General features: G+C 41.0%; 1 protein-coding gene across 5 annotated transcripts in view; it reads right to left on the reverse strand.

Moving 5' to 3' along the window:
- The window catches only part of KYAT3 (kynurenine aminotransferase 3), a 62,871-nt gene extending 43,590 nt beyond the window's left edge, over positions 1-19,281 (reverse strand). For 3 of the 5 annotated variants that reach the window (XM_021690043.1, XM_021690040.1, XM_021690042.1), the window contains exon 1: positions 19,233-19,258. Coding sequence is in view for 1 of the 5 variants with exons in the window: in XM_021690044.1 (XP_021545719.1) it covers positions 13,291-13,389 (99 nt within the window). In the remaining 4 variants the exon portion in view is untranslated. Of the gene's footprint in view, positions 1-13,290; positions 13,391-18,861; positions 18,978-19,232 lie in introns of those variants that run through there. The other 2 variants (XM_021690044.1, XM_021690041.1) reach the window with 2 other exon arrangements.
- Between the last annotated feature and the right edge of the window lie 1,919 nt (positions 19,282-21,200).

Consider the following 21,200-nt stretch of genomic DNA (forward strand, 5'->3'; position numbering starts at 1 on the left):
TCATTAAGTGAATGGATAAACTGTGATACAATGAGACAACAGAATATTATTCAGTGCTAAAAAAAATAAAAATGAGCTCTTCAGTAAAGAGACAACACATGGGGGAACCTTAAAGGTAAAATCATGAAGACAGTAAAAAGATCAATGGTTTCCAGGGTTTGGGAGGGGAAAAGAGGGATAAACAGGCAGAAGACAGGATTTTTAAGACTGTGAAACTATTCTGCAAGATACCATAAAGGCGCATTTGTGTCATTATACATCGTCAAAAATCCATAGAATGTACAATACTATGAGTGAACCCTAATATAAACTATGGACATTGTGTAACAATGATGTGTCAATGCAGGTTCATCGACTGGAACAAATGCATCACTGTGGTGGTGGATACAATACAAAGGGAGGCTATGTGTGTGGGAGGGAAGGGGATATACGGGAATTCTCTAGTTCCTGCTCAGTTTTGCTCTGAACCTACCTATAATGCTCTAAAAAACAGAGATCTAGTAAAAAATGAAAAAAAAAATAATTAAAAAAAAAGGTTCCAGAGCATTCTGAAATCATGTCTTCTCTCTCCCTTTGGACAAAATGCTCCCTCAAGCAAGCAGACATTAACAGTTATCTCATAGATTTTGATGTCTTCCAAGTTATGACTATACATACATTCCAAAAAACCAGGCAAATCAGTCTTTTGCCACTAGATGGCACAGAATATTCCTGCAGTGGTAGAAGAACCAAAAGTAAAACTCAGAAGTGGAAACATAGAGCAGGGACCTATAACTTAATATATACAAGGGGAAAAACTAATTATATAAAAATCCAACTTGATGATGATTAAGTAAGTTAAAATCCGTAGTGGAAAACACACCATATATTTAACACCTAGTGTCCACTTAGAAAATGGAAAAGATTCTCTTAGATACAAAGAGGATGAGTGAACTTTACACCAAATAGGGTAAAGAGACGGGTATGTACTAACTGTACGATAGACAGTATTTTCACATCAAAAACAGAGAGCTGTGGTTTCTTTAGGGAAGGACAAACTGAAGGAGAAGGGAAAGTTTTTGTTTGAGCTGCTATAAAAGAAATGTTTTTGTGCTTTTTGATGGGCATGTAAATTTTAGAAGACGCTTAAAAAAAAAAATTAATAGACCTATTTTTTTTTTTTTAAGTAGGCTCCACACCCAGCATGGAGCTCAATGTGGGGCCCAAACTCACAACCCTGAGATCAAGACCCGAGCTGAAATCAAGAGTTGGACGCTTAACCGACTGAGCCACGCTGGTGCCCCAGACCTATTTTTTAGAGTAGTTTTAGGCTCACAGCAAAACTGAGTAGAAAGTACAGGGTTCCCATAGCCCCCCACTGGCTATCTCCACCAATAACATCCCCCATCAGAGTGGTACATTTGTTACAACTGATGAACCAATACTGACACCTCATTACACAGGGTCCAGTTTATCTTAGGGTTCCCTCTAAGTGTTGTAAATTCCATGGGTTTTGACAAATGTGTTAACATGTGTCTGTTATGGCATCATACGGAATAGTTTCCTCGAGAAATCCTATTTAGGAAGGCTATTTTGAGGAGAAGCAGACCCCACATCATTAATGAAAGCAAAGCAGAAAACCACTGGGCTACAAAACTGCAGTCTGAATGACTAAATCTAAAATAAGGTTAGTCTAACCAAGGGTCACATGGTGAGGTAGCAGGAGTGGGTGTTCCATGAGACATCTCACCAGCAAGGATTCCTTTCTTCCTTCCTTGCTTCTTCTCTTCCATCTTTCTCTCATCAATCTACTAATTCTTTTCTTTGGCTTTCTGGCACCAAGGAATAATATAAACTTTATATCCCAGTTTCTAAGCCTTTAAGATCTACGTGCTAAAATGGGGGACAAATAGTGATTTTCATCCTGAGTTCCTCTTTTTTCTTTTCTTGCTGTATAGCAGTAATTCTTTTCTTAACCTTTAAAGTATTATTTATTTAAAATTACAGAAGCAATAAAATATTGTAAAAACAAGCAAGTGATACAGATAAAGTGTAGCCCAGCCCCCAGTATAGTCCTTTTCTCAGAGGTAACTTTTATGTTAATGATGATCTTTCATGTTCTTTACTATTTGTTCTTGAAACAGAAAACTTCTAACAAAAGTTCCTTAATTTGGGGCACCTAGGTGGCTCAGTTGGTTAAGCGGCTGCCTTCGGCTCAGATCATGATCCCAGGGTCCTGGGATCGAGCCCCACATCGGGCTTCCTGCTTAGCAGAGAGCCTGCTTCTCCCTCTCCCTCTGCCTGCCGCTCTGCCTACTTGTGCTATCTCTCTGTCAAATAAATAAATAAATAAATCTTAAAAAAAAAAAAAGTTCCTTAATTTAATCGAGATGTCCGAAATTCGATGGGGTACTTCTAGTATTGCCGTTGGGAGGATAAAGAGTGCAGTGCCTATAAAAATTCCTACAGATGTAACTAAACTTCTTCCTAAATTGTCTCAATATCCACACAAGGCCTTGAACCAATAAGAGAAGACCTAATCATCCAGGAGTTAGTTATTTCTGCACTTACCCCTCTAATACTTGAGGGTCTTGCCAGTCTGGAAACCTATTGGGAGGGGATAGCAATTTGTCCAAATCTATTAACAAGACAGTTATCCCCCCTTTCCCAAACATCCTTTTGTTCCAAGTTCCGCCTGACTCAAAATGGCTCACTGTGGCAGACCTCTGTTCAGCCTCTTTCAGCATCCCTGGAGATCCTGACAGCCAAGACCTATTTGCCCTGACTTAGAATAATCAACAATACATCTGGACAACTTGTATTCTGAGGCCAGGGTCCATGGAGTCCCCTTCTTATTTCTCCTACCTGCTCCACCGAGATATAAGTACCCCCCAGTTCCCCAGATAATCAACCTTTTTACAACATGTGGATGATCTCTTGCCATGCTCTGTTACTAATGAGGCATCCATACAAGATTCCATTTATTTGCTACAAGAGTTAGCTGAAAAAGGACATAAGGTATCTGAAGGAGAATTACAATCATCTCTGGACATTGTTCATTCCTTAGGTCATAAGCTATGTGCTGAAGGGATCCAGCTATCTCCAAAAAGAATTACACCAATCCAGGAATTCCCGAGGCCTACAATAAAGTGACATCCTCATGGACTTCTGGGTCTAGCTGGCTGTCGCAGACTACAGGCTCCTAATTTTTATGGGCTTCCCCACTTTATGGACTTATTCAAATTTGGGTTCCTGAGCCCTTTTCCCTGGGAAGACCCACATGAACACGCCTTCTAAAACTGAAACAAACTTTAGAAGAGCCACCTGCCCTAGGGTTAACGAACTAGTCAAAACTTTTTACCTTATTTATACATGAAAAAGATAACCAAGCCCTGGGGATGCTCATGCGAGAACATGACAAACAATGGTGCTATTATCCCATGCAACTTGATTTCAGGTGCTCCCACCTATCCCCACCTACAGCTGCAGCTTTAGTCGGTAGAAGCCTCGGCAGAGCTAACCTTTTGGAAGTGATGTCTACTTAGAAACTCCACACGCTGTCCAAAGCCACCTTAACTCTGGATTAACTTAACCTTTTTCTGCAAGCAGAATAGTTTCATGAAGTCCTTCTGCCTTTGCCACCCATCTTCATCTGTTGTAACATTCTTAATTCTGCCACATTATTACCCCTGCCTAATGAAGGTGAGCCCCACGACTGGGGGGGGTACTAGCATCCCACTTCATGACACCACACCCCGATCCAAGGCATACCCCTTTGACTAGTTCTGATCTAATTTTGTTTATGGATGGGTCATACTGTAAAAATGTAAAAGGGAATTTCCAGGCTGGTTTTGCTGTTACCCCCCAATATGAACTACCTGGAAAGGGAAATCTCCCATAAGCTAAAATGGCCCAACAAGCAGAGCTCCACACCCTCACCAGACTGTGCTGTCTATCAAAAGGGCAAACTGGTAATATTTATATGCTGGCCGATACGCCGTGGGGTTCGTCCATGAATTTGGAATGTTATGGAAACAAAGGGGTTTTCTCATGTCCACTGGGACCCCAATCAAAAATGGACAAGTACATGACCTCACTGCTCTTCTATCTTCTGCAGTTGCTGTCCTCAAATATAGACACACACTAAAAGGACTAAGCCTATCAGGGAAATGTCCCAGCTGACTTTCATGCAAAGGCAGCAGCAAGAGAATTTGTAGAGGTTGGGGCACATGTGGGTAAAGTCCATTCTGCTTCTACAAAAACTGACCTCTTGTTGCCAGACTTGCCATCTTAATGTCCTTGTGATGTGGCAACAGTCTGCTCCTGAATCAGAAAAATTAGGATGGGCAAATAATGGCTGTAATTTCAATGAACAGTCAGGGATATGGGAAGCCCAAGATGGCCCCTTGGTTCTGCCCAACCCATTGGCAAATTCTGTTTTTTGATTTTTACATTCCTTCACCCACCATGGTGTGTTTAAAATAACTCAAATTATAAATAAAATCTCCCAACAGGGGAGACTTCTACAAGACTGCAAAAAAACAGTTTAGTGTCTAACCTATCAGGTCCATAGTTCTGGAAAACCTATTTTTGTTCCCAGACACCTCAAACCTCCTCCCTCTGGACCTTTTGAACACCTGCTGCTGGACTTCACTCATTTGCCACCATTCTCGGATTATCAATATGTTCCTGTTATTGTTTGTATGTTTTCCAGCTGGCTAAAGTTTTTCCCTGCTGCAAGGCTAATGCCCTCACCGTGGCACAGAAACTGTTAGAAAACATGTTTCCCACTTGGGGTATACCTTCCATAATTTCCAGTGATCAAGGTACCCACTTCACTGAGAAAATCATACAAGTTTTAATAAAGGCCTTACAAACACCTTGGAATCATCACTGTCCCTATTACCCTCAATCATTGGCAAAGTCGAAAGAACTAATGGAATTTTCCAACCTAAAATCTCTAAGCTTACTGAAACTCCTGGACTCCCTTGGCCTAAGATGCTGCTGCTAGCTCTGTTGATAATTCACAGTATCACCCTTGGGAAACATAAACTTACTCCATACCAGATGGTCACTGGTAGGCCAAAGTCTGCTCGCATGCAACTTTCTGCTGATCCCTTCCCAGTAGGATCCCTTCTGCCCTCATGCCAGTATGACCAGCTACTGTAAGCTTTTAATGTCTAATGCTAAAGCCTACCATCAACAGGTTAAAGAAGCTTTCTCTGACCCCAGTTCAAAGGATCCTGTTGGTCAGTCTGGAGCCTAGTGATTGGGTATTTTGGAAGCATGATTGGGGGGAGGGGAGGAAAAAGCAGCTCTCAAGCCACATTGGAAAGGATGTTCCTGACCACTGATATTGCAAAACTAGAGGGCACTGAGCCTTGCATACACATCTCACAGCTAAAGACGGCCCCACCTGACCTCTGGTCCTGTACAGACACTGGAGACCTCGAAGTCAAATCGAAAAGGGAAGACAAAGTAGTTCACATCAAGGTGAACTGATTCTGCCCAAGATGCCAGATCAAGACTTCATACTTTAACATGAAATCTTTTTTTCTCCTCTTTCTTTCCTTTGGCATTCGCCTGGAAAGATAACACCTTCATGCGTCTCTCCCAGGCCATTGCTGGGGATGGTGGGGGGGTCACCTTTCAGATTGCTAGGTTTGTCATCAAAGATTCCAATCTGTCCATGATGCTAGAGACCCCCTGGTCCTCCCTGTGACTAATTTCTCTTCTTTTCCTAGTGTCACTGCAAACTACAACTGACTCCCCCAGAAGTCTCCCATTGATTTCAACGTTTACAGCCAGAACAACCTATGCCTTGTTTTTATCTTTCTTTAATTATGAGTGTACACACCCAATGAGACACAACCACTTATGTAAATCTTGGTACATCTGCACCCTCATGTTCTTGTGATCATCTAGCTTACATGTGCCCCCCCCCCCCCCAAGACATCTCACCAGCAACATCCATCTTTGCAGGGTATTTAGAACAACTCATTCTCTCAGGCTAGGAGATTTTCTTCTGGTGGGTGGTGAAAACCTAACTGACCCCAGGCTTGAGAGGGTGAATGCAATAATCCCTGTGAATGAATTCATTAATAGCACCACCTAAAGGGAATGGTTTGTGTGTCTTTGTCTGTGGCAGTTAGCATTCTCCTTGGGCCTATGAATGCCTAGTTGGCCCACAGTTGGGCAATGACTCTTAAGTTAATTGTACCTCCAGCTTTTCACAAGCGAACTAAGATATCTCATTGGTTGACTTCCCTGAATTTATACCATTGAGATAAAAAAGACCTACCAGGAGGCATTCAGGATTCAGGATTTGCTTCTTTTTGGGAGGGCCATGCTTTCCCGGTTAGGAGTTAATGAAAACAAGATGTGATCAGAAACCTCTCCCTCACTTTTGAAGAAAATGCAGAATCTGTTGCTAATGGCATTGGTGCCCAACAAAGATCTTGAGCCTCACTGGCAAAAACTGTCCTTGATAATAGAACAGCTCTTGATTATCTTTTAGCTGAACAAGGAGATGTCTGTGATGAGGGAGCAGAAGGCTAGCTGAGGACAAAACAGAAGCTGACACCCTACCCCGCCCCCAACATGGGATATATGTGACATTCCTCAGGCACTCCTGACTGCCCTAAAGGAAAAACAAATGGTTAACTGATAAAGATCACAGTCCTGCAGGACAGGAGTCTCCCTCAGTTTACAAATGTCCTAGTGATTTATAAGGAAGAAGCTTTCTTATCATTAACCTAACTTCCAGAGACCCGTAATTCAGTTTCCTGGAGCCTTAACATCACTCTCCCCTACATGAAATTGAGGCAGAAGGAAATGGGGTCTCCACCAAACCTCACATATATTCTAAAACTTCATCATCTGTGCTGAGGCCAACACCACCTGCTGGGTCTGGATTAGCATGTCTGGGAAGTTGAAACTAAATTACGTGAGATCTGAGAAGGAAGTGACTCCTTCCATGGGGTCTTTCTTTGACTTAATTGATTTTGATTGGTTTGGGTCTTGGGACCATGGCTTTGAAGTGCACTCCAAACATTGGGAATTATCCTCCTTATAGTAATCATAATAATCTCCCTGATGTGTTGTATTCTCTCAAAAGCTTTAAATGCATGCATGTTTGCAGCTGCTAACCACCAAGCAAATGAGTGGACCATCTAAGGAATGAAGAAAATAACCAACTTAACGAATGTAAACTGAAAGTTGTGACCTGTGAATATCAAGAGGTTAAGCAGGAATATCATAACCTATAGGTACCACACAAAGAAACAATGAAAACTGTGAATTTCAGACTGGTAGTTGAGTGGTGCTAATGCCTTAAATTTTTTTTTTTTTATTTTATTTTTATGTTATGTTAGTCACCATTCATTACATCATTAGTTTTTGATGTAGTGTTCCATGATTCATTGTTTGCGTATAACACCCAGTGCTCCATTCAATACGGACCTTCTTTAATATCCATCACCAGGCTAATCCATCCCCCCCACCCCCCTCCCCTCTAAAACCCTCAGTTTGTTTCTCAGAGTCCATAGTCTCTCATGGTTCATCGCCCCCTCCAATCTCCACCCCCCTTCATTTTTCCCTTCCTACTATCTTCTTTTAACATATAATGTATTATTTGTTTCAGAGGTACAGGTCTGTGATTCATCAGCCTTACACAATTCACAGTGCTCACCATAGCACATACCCTCCCCAATGTCTATCACCCAGCCACCCCATCCCTCCCACCCCCACCACTCCAACAACCCTCAGTTTGTTTCCTGAGATTAAGAATTCCTCATATCAGTGAGATCATATGATACTTGTCTTTCTCTGATTAACTTATTTCACTAAGCATAATACCCTCTAATTCCATCCATGTCGTTGCAAATGGCAAGATTTGGGGGGTTTTTTTGATGGCTGCATAACATTCCATTATATATACATACCACCTCTTCTTTATCCATTCATCTGTTGATGGACGCCTAGGCTCTTTCCATAGTTTGGCTACTGTGGACATTGCTGCTATAAACATTGGGGTGCATGTACCCCTTCAGATCACTACATTTGTATCTGTGGGGTAAATATCCAGTAGTGCAATTGCTGGGTCATAGGGTAGTTCTATTTTCAACTTTTTGAGGACCCTCCATACTGTTTTCCAGAGTGGCTGCACCAGCTTGCATTCCCACCAACAGTGTAGGAGGGTTCCCCTTTCTCCGCATCCTTGCCAACATCTGTCGTTTCCTGACTTGTTAATTTTAGCCATTCTGACTGGTGTGAGGTGGTATCTCACTGAGGTTTTGATTTGGATTTCCATGATGCTGAGTGATGTTGAGCACTCTTCCATGTGCCTGTTAGCCATTTGGATGTCTTCTTTGCAGAAATGTCTGTTCATGTCTTCTGCCCATTTCTTGATTGGATTAGTTATTCTTTGGGTGTTGAGTTTGATAGTTCTTTATAGATTTTGGATACTAGCCCTTTATCTGATATGTCATTTGCAAATATCTTCTCCCATTCTGTTGGATGTCTTTTGGTTTTGTTGACTGTTTCTTTTGCTGTGCAAAAGCTTTTTATCTTGATGAAGTCCCAAGAGTTCATTTTTGCCCTTGCTTCCCTTGCCTTTGACGATGTTTCTAGGAAGAAATTGCTGTGGCTGAGGTCAAAGACGTTGCTGCCTGTGTTCTCCTTTAGGATGTTGATGGACTCCTGTCTCACATTGAGGTCTTTCAACCATTTGGAGTCTATTTTTGTGTGTGGTGTAAGGAAATGGTCCAGTTTCATTCTTTGCATGTGGCTGTCCAATTTTCCCAACACCATTTGTTGAAGAGACTGTCTTTTTTCCTTTGGACATTCTTTCCTGCTTTGTCGAAGATTAGTTGACCATAGACTTGAGGGTCCATTTCTGGGCTCTCTGTTCCATTGATCTATGTGTCTGTTTTTGTGCCACCATACTGTTTTGATGATGACAGCTTTGTAATAAAGCTTGAAGTCCGGAATTGTGATGCCACCAGCTTTGCTTTTCTTTTTCAACATTCCTCTGGCTATTCAGGGTCTTTTCTGGTTCCATACAAATTTTAGGATTAGTTGTTCCATTTCTTTGAAAAAAGTTGATGGTATTTTGATAGGGATTACATTAAATGTGTAGACTGCTCTAGGTAGCATTGACATTTCCACAATATTTGTTCTTCCAAATCGTGAGCATTGGATTGGAACATAGTGGTTATGGGTCTGGTCAGGTTTTCTATTTTTCCATTTCTTTGTGTCTTCCTCAATTTCTTTCATGAGTATTCTATAGTTTTCTGAGTACAGATTCTTTGCCTCTTTGGTTAGATTTATTCCCAGGTATCTTATGGTTTTGGGTGCAACTGTAAATGGGATCGACTCCTTAATTTCTCTTTCTTCTGTCTTGTTGTTGGTGTATAGAAATGCAACTGATTTCTGTGCATTGATTTTATATCCTGCCACTTTACTGAATTGCTGTATGAGTTCTAGCAGTTTTGGGGTGGAGTCTTTTGGGTTTTCCACACAAAGTATCATATCATCTGCAAAGGGTGAGAGTTTGACTTCTTCTTTGCCGATTTGGATGCCTTTTATTTCTTTTTGTTGTCTGATTGCTGTGGTTAAGACTTCTAAAACTATGTTGAATAGCAGTGGTGATAGTGGACATCCCTGTCGTGTTCCTGACCTTAGGGGGAAAGCTCTCAGTTTTTCCCCATTGAGAATGATATTTGCTGTGGGTTTTTCATAGATGGCTTTTATGATATTGAGGTATATACCCTCTATCCCTACACTCTGAAGAGTTTTAATCAAGAAAGGATGCTGTATTTTGTGAAATGCTTTTTCTGCATCTATTGAGAGCATCATATGGTTCTTGTTCTTTCTTTTGTTAATGTATTGTATCACATTGATTTGCGGATGTTGAACCAACCTTGCAGCCCAGGGATAAATCCCACCTGGTTGTGGTGAATAATCCTTTTAATGTACTGTTGGATCCTATTGGCTAGTATTTTGGTGAGAATTTTTGCATCCATGTTCATCAGGGATATTGGTCTGTAATTCTCCTTTTTGATGGGGTCTTTGTCTGGTTTTGGGATCAAGGTAATGGTGGCCTCATAAAATGAGTTTGGAAGTTTTCCTTCCATTTCTATTTTTTGGAACAGTTTCAGAAGAATAGGTATTAATTCTTCTTTAAATGTTTGGTAGAATTCCCCTGGGAAGCCACTTGGCCCTGGACTGTTTGTTGGGAGATTTTTGATTACTGCTTCAATTTCCTTAGTGGTTATGGGTCTGTTCAGGTTTTTTATTTCTTCTTGGTTCAGTTTTGATAGTTTATCCATCTCTAGGAATGCATCCATTTCTTCCAGGTTATCTAATTTGCTGGCATAGAGTTGCTCATAATATGTTCTTATAATTGTTTGTATTTCTTTGGTGTTGGTTGTGATCTTTCCTCTTTCATTCATGATTTTATTTATTTGGGTCATTTCTCTTTTCTTTTTGGTAAGTCTGGCCAGGGGTTTATCAATCTTGTTAATTCTTTCAAAGAACCAGCTCCTAGTTTTGTTGATCTGTTCTACTGTTATTTTGGTTTCTATTTCATTGGTTTCTGCTCTGATCTTTATTATTTCTCTTCTCCTGCTGGGTTTAGGCTTTATTTGCTGTTCTTTCTCCAGCTCCTTTAGGTGTAGGGTTAGGTTGTGTATTTGAGACCTTTCTTGTTTCTTGAGAAAGGCTTGTATTGCTATAAACTTTCTTCTTAGGACCAACTTTGCTGCATCCCAAAGATTTTGAACAGTTGTGTTTTCTTTTTATTTGTTTCCATGAATTTTTAAAATTCTTCTTTAATTTCCTGGTTGACCCATTCATTCTTTAGTAGGATGCTCTTTAGCCTCCATGTATTTGAGTTCTGACTTTCCTCTTGTGATTGAGTTCTAGTCTCAAAGCATTGTCGTCCGAAAATAGGCAGGGAATGATCCCAATCTTTTGGTACCGGTTGAAACCTAATTTGTGACCTAGGATGTGATCTATTCTGGAGAATGTTCCATGGGCACTAGAAAAGAATGTGTATTCTGTTGCTTTGGGATGGAAAGTTCTGAATATATCTGTGAAGTCCATTTGGTCCAGTGTGTCATTTAAAGCTTTTATTTCCTTGTTGATCTTTTGCTTAGATGATCTGTCCATTTCAGTGAGGGGGTGTTAAAGTCCCCCACTATTATTATATTGTTGTCGATGTGTTTCTTTGATTTTGTTATTAATTGGCTTATATAATTGGCTTCTCCCATGTTAGGAGCATAGATATTTACAATTGTTAAATCTTCTTGTTGGATAGACCCTTTAAGTAGGATATAGTGTCCTTCCTCATCTCTTATTATAGTTTTTGGTTTAAAATCTAATTTGTCTGATATAAGGATTGCCACCCCAGCTTTCTTTTGATGTCCATTAGCATGGTAAATGGTTTTCCATCCCCTCACTTTCAGTCTGGAGGGTTCTTTGGGTCTAAAATGAGTCTCTTGCAGGCAGCACATTGATGGGTCTTGTTTTTATATCCAATCTGATAGCCTGTGTCTTTTGATTGGGGCATTTAGCTCATTTACATTCATGGTAACTATTGAACGATATGAATTTAGTGCCATTGTATTGCCTGTAAGCTGTCTGTTACTTTATATTGTCTCTATTCCTTTCTGGTCTATGTTACTTTTAGGCTCTCTATTTGCTTAGAGGACCCATTTCAATATTTCTTATAGGGCTGGTTTGGTGTTTGCAAATTCTTTTAGTTTTTGTTTGTCCTGGAAGCTTTTTATCTCTCCTTCAATTTTCAATGACAGCCTAGCTGGATATAGTATTCTTGTAATGCCTTAAATTTTGATCACATCTCTCAGTTACTTGGAGAATCGAGAATTGTTAAAAACAAAACCACAAGCCCAAAATGATGTCACTTAGACCAAATTCCCAAACTGGGGTTTAATATTTAATCTAATTGCACTTTCAACCTCTCCCAGAAATGTAGTCTTAACCAGTCAACCAGGAATTTTTCAATTAGTACCAAAGAGTCTACCACATGGGCCCCTCACATCCCCCAAAGAAAGATGAAGTAATCTGCATGCTAAGACCCCTTGCTTCCTTCCCACCCCCAAGGGAAAGCCACCTGGCCTGGAATTAATTACTTTCCTTTGCTAATTACTTTCTTTCCCCACCCTCCTTCTACAAAAACCTTCCATGTTGTACAACTCCCTGGGGCTCTTCTCTGCTTCTAGATGGGATGGGTGCCCTGTTCATGAGTCATTTAATAAAGCCAGTTAGATGTTCAAATTTTCTCAGTTGGGTTTTGTTTCTTTGACAGTATCATCTAGTACCCAATCCATATTCATATTTTTCTGACTGCCTTTAAAAATATCTTTTTTATGGGGGTGCCTGGGTGGCTCAGTCGGTTAAGAGTCTGACTCTTGATTTCAGCTCAGGTCATGCTCTCAGGGTCATGAGATGATGGAGCCCCAAGATGGGCTCTGTGCTCAGCGGGGAGTCTGCTTCCCCTTTCCCTCTCCCTCTGTCTCTCCTCCCTGCTCCTGCATATATGCTCTTTCTCTCTCAAAAAAATTAAAAAATATATGTATCTTTTTTACATTTCAGTTGACTGCATCAAGTTCCTAAACAAGGTCCACACATTGTATTTGGTGGATGAAGTACTCAAGCCTCTTTTCATCCTATAGCAGTCCTTCTGAAATTACCCTCTCCCACTTTTCTCCCATGTCACTGGCTTATTGAAGAAATAGGGTCAGTTATCTATCCTGTGGTTATGGCCCACATTTTGGATTTGTTTGCTTTTCCATGATTTCCTCAATCTGCCATATTTTTTATCAACTGGAAGTTACGGGGCCAGCACTGATAGTCACTATAATATCCTATCTTGAGTAAACAAGGCATGCCCTTCCTTGAGAGTGCTAGAGCTAGACAGGCATGAGTGTCGTATTTTGGTCATGCCACTTAAAAGCTGTGACCTTGGGCAAGTTACTACACCTACCTAAGCCTCCACTTTCTCACTTATAAAGCAGGAATATAACAATTCATAACTTGAAAAGTTTTATAAAGATAAAATGAGATAATGAGTAGGCAATGCCCAGCCCTGTGTCTGATACACACACACACAAGCAGTAGCTCAGGGAATGTCAGCTCTAACAATGACAAAAGATACCTCCAGTTCACATAGCATAGAAATACTCATTCCAATAAAAGGCTTATAAAGTACCTGAAAAATTGTATCTTTTTTTGACATAGCAGGATAGGTACAATATTTATCTGTATAAGTGATTAAGCAATACCTACAGCAGAAGTAGGGAGTCCAAGGATTTTTGAAGAAGAAATTGTCTTCAGGAATTTTGCTCTACTGTCAAGGGAGCAGAGTCTCCTCTGGGCCAAAAACATGCTACAGAATAAAAAAAAAACTTTAAAAGGAAGAAAATATATGATACTTACATCACTATCAGACACTTGCAGCTATCTAATAGACCATAAGTGTCTATAAAAGTAAAAATTGCTGATAGCTGTTTTCTTTCTATATGTAATCTGTCATCACTAGAATCATTCTAATAGAATCCTCCTTATCTTAAAAAAATTTATGCATATGTCATTTTAAACTAGAGGTATGTAAGGGTATTGTAAATTCAAAAAATAAGTCTCTAATTTGGTCAAGAGCACAAAATTACAATAAGTAAAAGTTTCATTTGTAGCAGCTATAAAAAAAAGAATATTTCAATCTAGGAACTATTCAAATTTCTTAATTTTCTGGATAGTAGTCACTGGTAAAACAGCACTATTTTTGACAGTCAATTAAAGTGGTTACAAACAGAATTTAATAAGTTGTTTGAGAAGGATTATAGCAAGTCCTTGACAAATATAAAGAATATACAAATGAATCTTAGGTTATTTTCGTAGATGGTACTTTCCTCAACAATCCCATAGAGAGCTAGCAAGTTATTTCAATAGATTCCAGTTACATAACAGGCATGCATTCTGAATTACATCTCTACCTATAAGGAAAACTGTTATCAAAGAAATATGAAATTCTATTATTATACTGCCACTTACAAGTATAAGAAAACTAAGTTTTCTAAAAAATCCAACTGTATAAGAAGAAACTTCTTGTAAGGTTTTACTCTGAGAAGGTTGTAGTGGATGGCACTTCCTCTATCTCTAGTAGTTAATTAAACTTTAGAAAAAGAGACATACTCTACGGATTCAAAGGAATCCACTGAAGCCAGCTAGCTATGAATCTTTTTAAGTTACCGAAATGTTAAGGCTACAGAAAGCTTTAAAGGTGAGAAATAATGTATTGGATGTTTCTTTAAAAGTTAAATATAAAATCCTGACCCTGTCAACAAAATCTCAGCTTAAAATGACAGCCTCTTAGCCATTCGACACCAGATCAGCTTATTTAAATTCTCTGCAAAGCACTTTTGTTGCTGTTGTTTGGTTGGTCACTCATTCACTCATTTGATGCTTCATGAGCAGGGACCTGGTGTGTTTAGTTTACCACTGCATTCACTGGCACAGAGTAGACACTTGATAAGTAAAAGTATTAAATGACTGAATAAATACATAAAATTACACTATAAATTAATGATTTAAGTGGACTATTTATGATGCCTCTTATGAAATATTGATTCTTTTTGTAAAGTAAATAATTACCCCTTATGTTGTAAGTCTTTCAAGTTGAAGAACAGGTTTTCTTAAATCAAGAAATGCCTATTCTCGTGTCATTACCTGTTCCATTCAGGAATAAAATATTAACTAGGTTAGGCAATAGGGATTGTTTTAAGGAAAGATATTACCAAACAACAGGAACAACATCAAAAAATCTTTATTGAGTATCATGGAGTTATTTGATTTAGGATAATATAGTTGTTGTTGTAATTCCCAGCAAATAAATGTCCATTTATTTAAGTTCAGCCTAATTTCTTAGGCATTTAAGCAAGTATAAGCAAAATGCTTTCTTACAAGCAGACAAATGAGAGAAACCTCTTCTATCTTCTTGAGATAAACTAGGTGAAAAAACAGCACTAGGAACCAGGATACCTCGATTCTAGTCTTTATTCTGATATTTAAAAAAAGTTTTCTATCCTTGGACAAGTCACTGATTCTTGCTGAACCTCAGTTCCCTCATTTTTCAAAACAGATGAATACACGAACCCTTGATTTGAAGGTAAAGTCAGAAGGTGCTGGTAAGTCAATGACTGATCATGTGTGAGCTTAGACGCCAACTCTTAGGAGACTTCACTCCACACTGGCTGAACCATGCCCTCTGCCCACCAGGTCTCAGTGCCCATTCTCCTTAGGGAGTTAACACTAAATCCACCTGTTTTCATCTGGAAATCCCAACGCCTAAATCCCGCATCATCTCTAGCTACCTTCAACAGTATATTACCTCCATGATACAATGTACTCCCTGGCAAGTGACCCAGTTCTTCATTTCTCTTCCACCTTCCATACCTTCCACTGTGTCTTTTGGAACAGATGGACCAAAATCAGCAAATTCCAATGTATCTTCACGTTCTCAGAGTGTTTTCCTTGCTTTAACGCAAATCTTACTGTTCCGTGAAGATACCACTTCTATGTTCCTCAGTGCTGGCTTTTGTTCTTATATGCTGCACCTAAGTCTTTCCTGTTGTCCCTTTTACCAGTGCCAGACTATTAGTTCCCTCATCTGCCTCACTAATGTTATCTCCTGGCCTGCTGATAACTTCCTGTCATTGTTAAAGATTTTGTCATTAGGCATACAGTTTTCTACTCAACGCAAAGTACTGTGATCATCCCAGATAATTTCAATGGCTTCAGAGATGATCCTCCCAACAGCTGACAACCCCATGTCCGTTGGTCTTCTGCTCCATTCCACCGTAGTCACTTTCCTATCATTATATCCTGACCCTGCACCTTGCCATTACCTCAATCTGGTCTAATTCCAAAAGAACTAATTGAAACATTCTGCTCTTTGACCATAAACTACCATCCCTTTCAATTAATTATTCTGTTCTTCAATATTATCAAGATCTCTAGGAGGCTTCCTCTCCTTTTCCCAATCAGCCTTCCCTTTCCTTTATTTTCCAATTTAGATACCAGCTCCACCACTTTGATAATGTTCTTGACAATGTCCTACCCACCTTGTCTGTCCTTTCACCTGTTTGCAGCACTCTAGCACTGGATGAACTCTGGAACAGAGTCTGGTTTTCTCAAGCTGTGGAATGCTGGGCAAAGTCACACAGGATATGTTTGGTTTCACCATAAATTCATGGTCATCAATCTCAAATTGAATCCCAACACTCTCCAGCATTTATACTATATTTTACGGGAAGGATGGCAGAATATGCCACCCCAAAATATCCCACTTTAGAATAAGAATTATTTTCAGCTAAAGGCACTTGAGAAACAGCAAATGCAAGAAGAGCAATCTGATTCCTCTCTTTCTTTCTGAAAACAGGAGATAGAAATTCCCATGTGAAAGGTGCTCTCCCTGCACAGGAGAAAGGAATCATTCTTACACGGGAAGTTGAAGCTGAGAGAATTCTGTAAACATAGACCCTGTTAAAAATAATTCTTACCTTCCTTTAGCCTCCCCAAATATTTTGGTTACTTTTCCACAATTGCCTCTCCATGTTCAACCTAGTATAAAAGCATTTGTTTTTGCCACTTCTTCGCGTCTTCATTTTCTTATGAGGACTCCTGTGTCACGTAGAACTTACATTAAATGTGTGTGCTCTTTTCCTGTTATCTGCCTTATGGCAGTTTAATTCTCAGGCCCAGCTGGAAAACTTCAAAGGACAGGCCATAGTTCTCTCCCATAGTCCAGAATGATTATTTTAATTTTTCCCACACTCCTCTAACCCAAAAGCTCTTTATTCTAAGTAGATGACCTTGTTTCCTATCACAGTGAAAACAGAAGCTATCAGATTTACCATTTCAATTTACCCGAACTGAAAATACCAAACCCCCCAAATCCTTTTATTCTTCCTTTCTATTATAATAAAGAAAGTGACCCTCCCACAAAAGGATAACTCTTCCTCCCATGACTAAGATCTCATTCACTCCTAGTTCTACGGACACCTTGCTCCACTGATTTTTACCCCTTTCTCTGGTCTATGCAACTTTCCTTGCTCACATCTCTTCTGGTTAAAAAACAATAAATACAAAATATAAACAAAAACTAAAACTCCTGACGCCTCCCTGTTGCTCATTTCCTCTTCAAATCAAAACTTTCCTGTTACTTTCTCTTGAGAGCAAAGGTTTTAAAAAGTTATGTCTCAGTTGTCTTCCTTTCCTCAACCTATGCTCTCCAACCTGGTGCAATCTGACTTTCGTACCCATTACTCCACAGAGGCGGCTCTTGCTCAAGTCAGTTTTGACCTTCATATTGTTAAGTCCAGTGAACATCTGGCAATTCTCTCACTCTCCTTGAGCTCTCTGCAGTTTTAGATACTGTTGGTCAAGCCCTGTCTCCCCCCCAGAAACACCATGTTCCCTTGGCTTTTGACATACTACAATCCCTCCCTTCCCTCCCACCACTCCTCCAATCCGCCATTAAATGATGGAATTTCTCAATACCCACATCCAGACTCTCTTCTCAGTCATTAATCTCTCACTAAGTAATCTGATTGTGCGAGGAATTGTGGGGGCATCAGTGAAAAAAAAGGCTCCAAAGAAATCTAAGTAGGCTGACATACAGATTCTGAACCTCCGAGACTATTTTTCTTCTGCGCTTTACATAAACACATTTTGACCAGAACTTTCTAAAGCAATTAACGTTCCATACATATATTCACAAATAATAAAAATAGATTAACAAATTTGGATGTCATTGAAAAGTTGGAGAAAATCCAAATATATATGGCTTTTAATTCTAAACAATATTTTCATTGTTTTTTTTTTTTTTTTTTTTTTGTAGTTTCTCCTTAAAAACAATGTTCTATGAAGAAAACCAGGCAATTGTGAATCAAGGTGATCTGGTGAACCCGATTATGGCATATTGTAAATAAAGTCACCTCCATATTCAAATACGCATGATCAATAGAAAATTAAAGTTATTTCTTATCATTGGAGTAAACTATCTAAAATGAAAATACAGAAGGTATGTGCAGCAGAAGCTGAGACGGCTGGTGCACTGTTGCGGGGGGGGGGGGGGGCAGAATCCACAGCTACAATGTAAGCAAAGCGGTCAAAATGAATTGTATCAAGTTTGAAACTCGGGCGTTAAACCCAAGTGATCAATTTAGATAGAACCACTTTGCATGTGCGGAGGAGAGGTAGGAAGAGATTTAGGTAATTTGACAAAGTTCAGAACGTTTAGATTAACTGCAAGCTCAAGGAACGGTAAGGTGAGAGACTGCAAAAGAGGCTGATGCTAATCAACGCACAGCCCACGCTGTGAAGTTTGAACAAAGGTTATTTCTCCTTTATTCTCTCCCTGCCTTTCCACTTCTAGAATGTTCGCCGGTGCAACAGATGGCATCTAGAAGGTGCCCAGGTACTGGGGAAGTACAGCGGGAATAATAAGCCTCAAAGTCCTGTCATTGGAGCAAGAATGGAAAAAATCAGCCATCGTTAGCCCGAGCTAAAGGAGAGAGGATTCTGAAACCGCTGAAAAGCCGTTCTGTGAAAATGGGTTCGTGGAATATAAATGTGCCCAGCGTAAGAAGTGGGGCTGCCTGGTTTCCATGAGAAGGAATGAGGTTTCGGCCCAGCACGAGGTGACACTTTCGGCACCGCTGGCGGCCGCTGTGGAAGTGAGCGAGCACTTTAATTCTCGCCTAGGCGGCGGAAGGGAACGGGGGGTCGCCCCCATAAAGCGGCAGATTGGGCTGTTTTGCTCTTTTTAACGACACATTTCAGATTCCACACTTCACTTACACGGCAGGAGAACAGCCTTCGTTTCCTTTCTTATTGGGAATCCCGGTTATGGATGAACTGGAGTCGGTGTTTCCACAATGCCGGAGTTGTCAAATCAAGAGCAAAAGGGGGCACAAAGCCTTTTTTGGACGACCGGGGGGGGGGGGCAGGGGCCGCACGCTGCGAGGCCAGCCACCTCCCCAGAGGAAACGTAATTCCAGCGCGGACGCCGGCTCCCGAGGGCGAGTCCGAGTGCTGAAGGAGATCCAGCCCGGCTCCCGGTCTCGCCAGGCGCGCCACTCCGGCGCCCTCCCTCCCTCCCTCCCTCCCGGCCTCGCTCCACACGACTCCGCGCGCCGGGCCCCGGAGCGCCCGCCTGGCGCCGCACTCACCTCCAGCGCGCGACAGCCTCGCCTCCCCGGGCTCCGGGCGCGCCTGCGCTCCTGGGCCGGGTGGGGAGGGACTCGGACGTGGAGGCGGAGCCTGGGCGCGGCTGGGCGCTGGGTCGGGATGCAGAACGCGCATTGGCTGAGGCGTCGGCCGTGAGCGCGGACTGGTTGGCGCGGGATGCGGGGTGGAGCGGCTGGGAGTAAGGGCATCGCAGGCTGCCCTCGGTAGGTGGAGGTGCGGGCCGCGTTCGGTCCGCAGGATAGAAGCAGGTCTGGGCCAGGGGATGGGACGGGGAGAGGACCTGGAGGTGGCCGGGGGTTGGGGATGAAGATTAGGCCCAGGGCCCTAATTAGATGTGTGTCCTTGATTTGGGTTGGGGTGGGTTATAGGACAAGGACTGATTTGGAAGAAAGGGCACACTGGGGCACTGCACTTAGGCCAGGGAAGAGTTGTAGATAGAATAATGTTGGAGGGTGCCTGAGAGAAGGCGAGCCTAAAGAGAATGTGAAAAGGGATTTGTAGGTGTATTCATCGCCTGTGATGGGGGTGAGAAAAAAAGCAGGAATTTACATTTCTGAATAGGAAAAAAAGAGAGTTTGATTAGAGAACTGAGAAGGAAAGGGGGTGTGACACTGGAGGAAAATACACGACATCTTAAAAGTGAAGAAAAACTCGCCAAAGAGAAAAGGACACCACCTGTCCGTTAGGGGAGGTGGTGGAAAGCACAGTTTTGTTAAGAATCAAATTTCACAATTAGATTTTCTTCCTCTCCTATTTTAAGAAGATGAGACGATAGATGAAATGAGAGTGGCAGTAGCATTGTTACTCAGGCCTAGAGGAAAGAACAAAGACAATCTGTGGTTGAAGGAATATACTCTTCAACTAGGTACAAGGAGGTTTAGGAGACAATTAGGTGACTGGAGAAATTACTGGATGCAACAGAGACGCTAGCCCTAAATTGTGAACTGTTGTGAAGGCCATTCAGTTGTCAATATTTTCCAGCAATCTGTCAATACTCTACCTATTTGCCGGAGAATATTGGTAGTCCAGAAGACCACCAAGAACACACCTGTAGTCAGAAAATTGGTTATATTACTCGTTGCAATGAGGGAGAACACACACCTTGGGGAACCATGGGGTCATTTCAATAACAGGGCGTTAGAAATGACTTATTATAAAATTTGGGCATGTATTAGATGATGTGGGGGGAGGATTCAAGGAAAGGGAGAGTCATTCTGTTTTGGGCGCTGTCAGGAAGTAGAGGCAACTGTAATATGAGGTACCATATGACGTTTTATGTAGAAGGAAGGAGGAAAATTGCAAGGCTAAATCCATAATTGGTAAAGAGGCAACAATTTTACTAGATGGGAGAGGAGGAAATTTAGTATCTTTGCAGTTTTCACAATGACCTTGTTTTTAAATCTGTGTTTAGGCAAGGTTATTAAGTGATCTTGTCCGTTGTCTCACTTCATCATGACCACAGTGTGATTTTGTCTCATGTTGGTGTTCTGTCAGATTGTTATATTCTATAGGGGAAAACCGCAGCCAGTGCTTAACAACACTGAAGCCTTAAAAGTAAGTGTCAGTTCAGTTCACAATGTCCGGTGCTGCTTTTCTTTTTCTCACAGTTAACAAATAAGAGTTGAGTACATAGGTGCTGAGGCTACTTGAAAAAATGAGGCAGAGGAAGTGTGTGTCATAAACCTTACAGAGGGAGAAACACACAATAGAGGAGTTAATATGTACAGTGACTTCAGACGATGATAAGTGCTATAAAAGAAGCAATGATGGGTGGAGACAGCAGATGGTTTAAATAGGATGGTCAGGAAAAGGTTGTTTTTGTTTTGTTTTGTTTTTTGAGGTGACATTCAATCCTGAATTGAATGATGAAGAGGCAACCTTGCAAAAACTGATTCTGGAAAAGAAAACAGTAGTGGTAAAGTCCCTGAGAGGGGAACAAACTTGGCATG

Source organism: Neomonachus schauinslandi, chromosome 4 (genome assembly GCF_002201575.2).
Source record: "Neomonachus schauinslandi chromosome 4, ASM220157v2, whole genome shotgun sequence".
Taxonomy (NCBI): domain Eukaryota; kingdom Metazoa; phylum Chordata; class Mammalia; order Carnivora; family Phocidae; genus Neomonachus; species Neomonachus schauinslandi.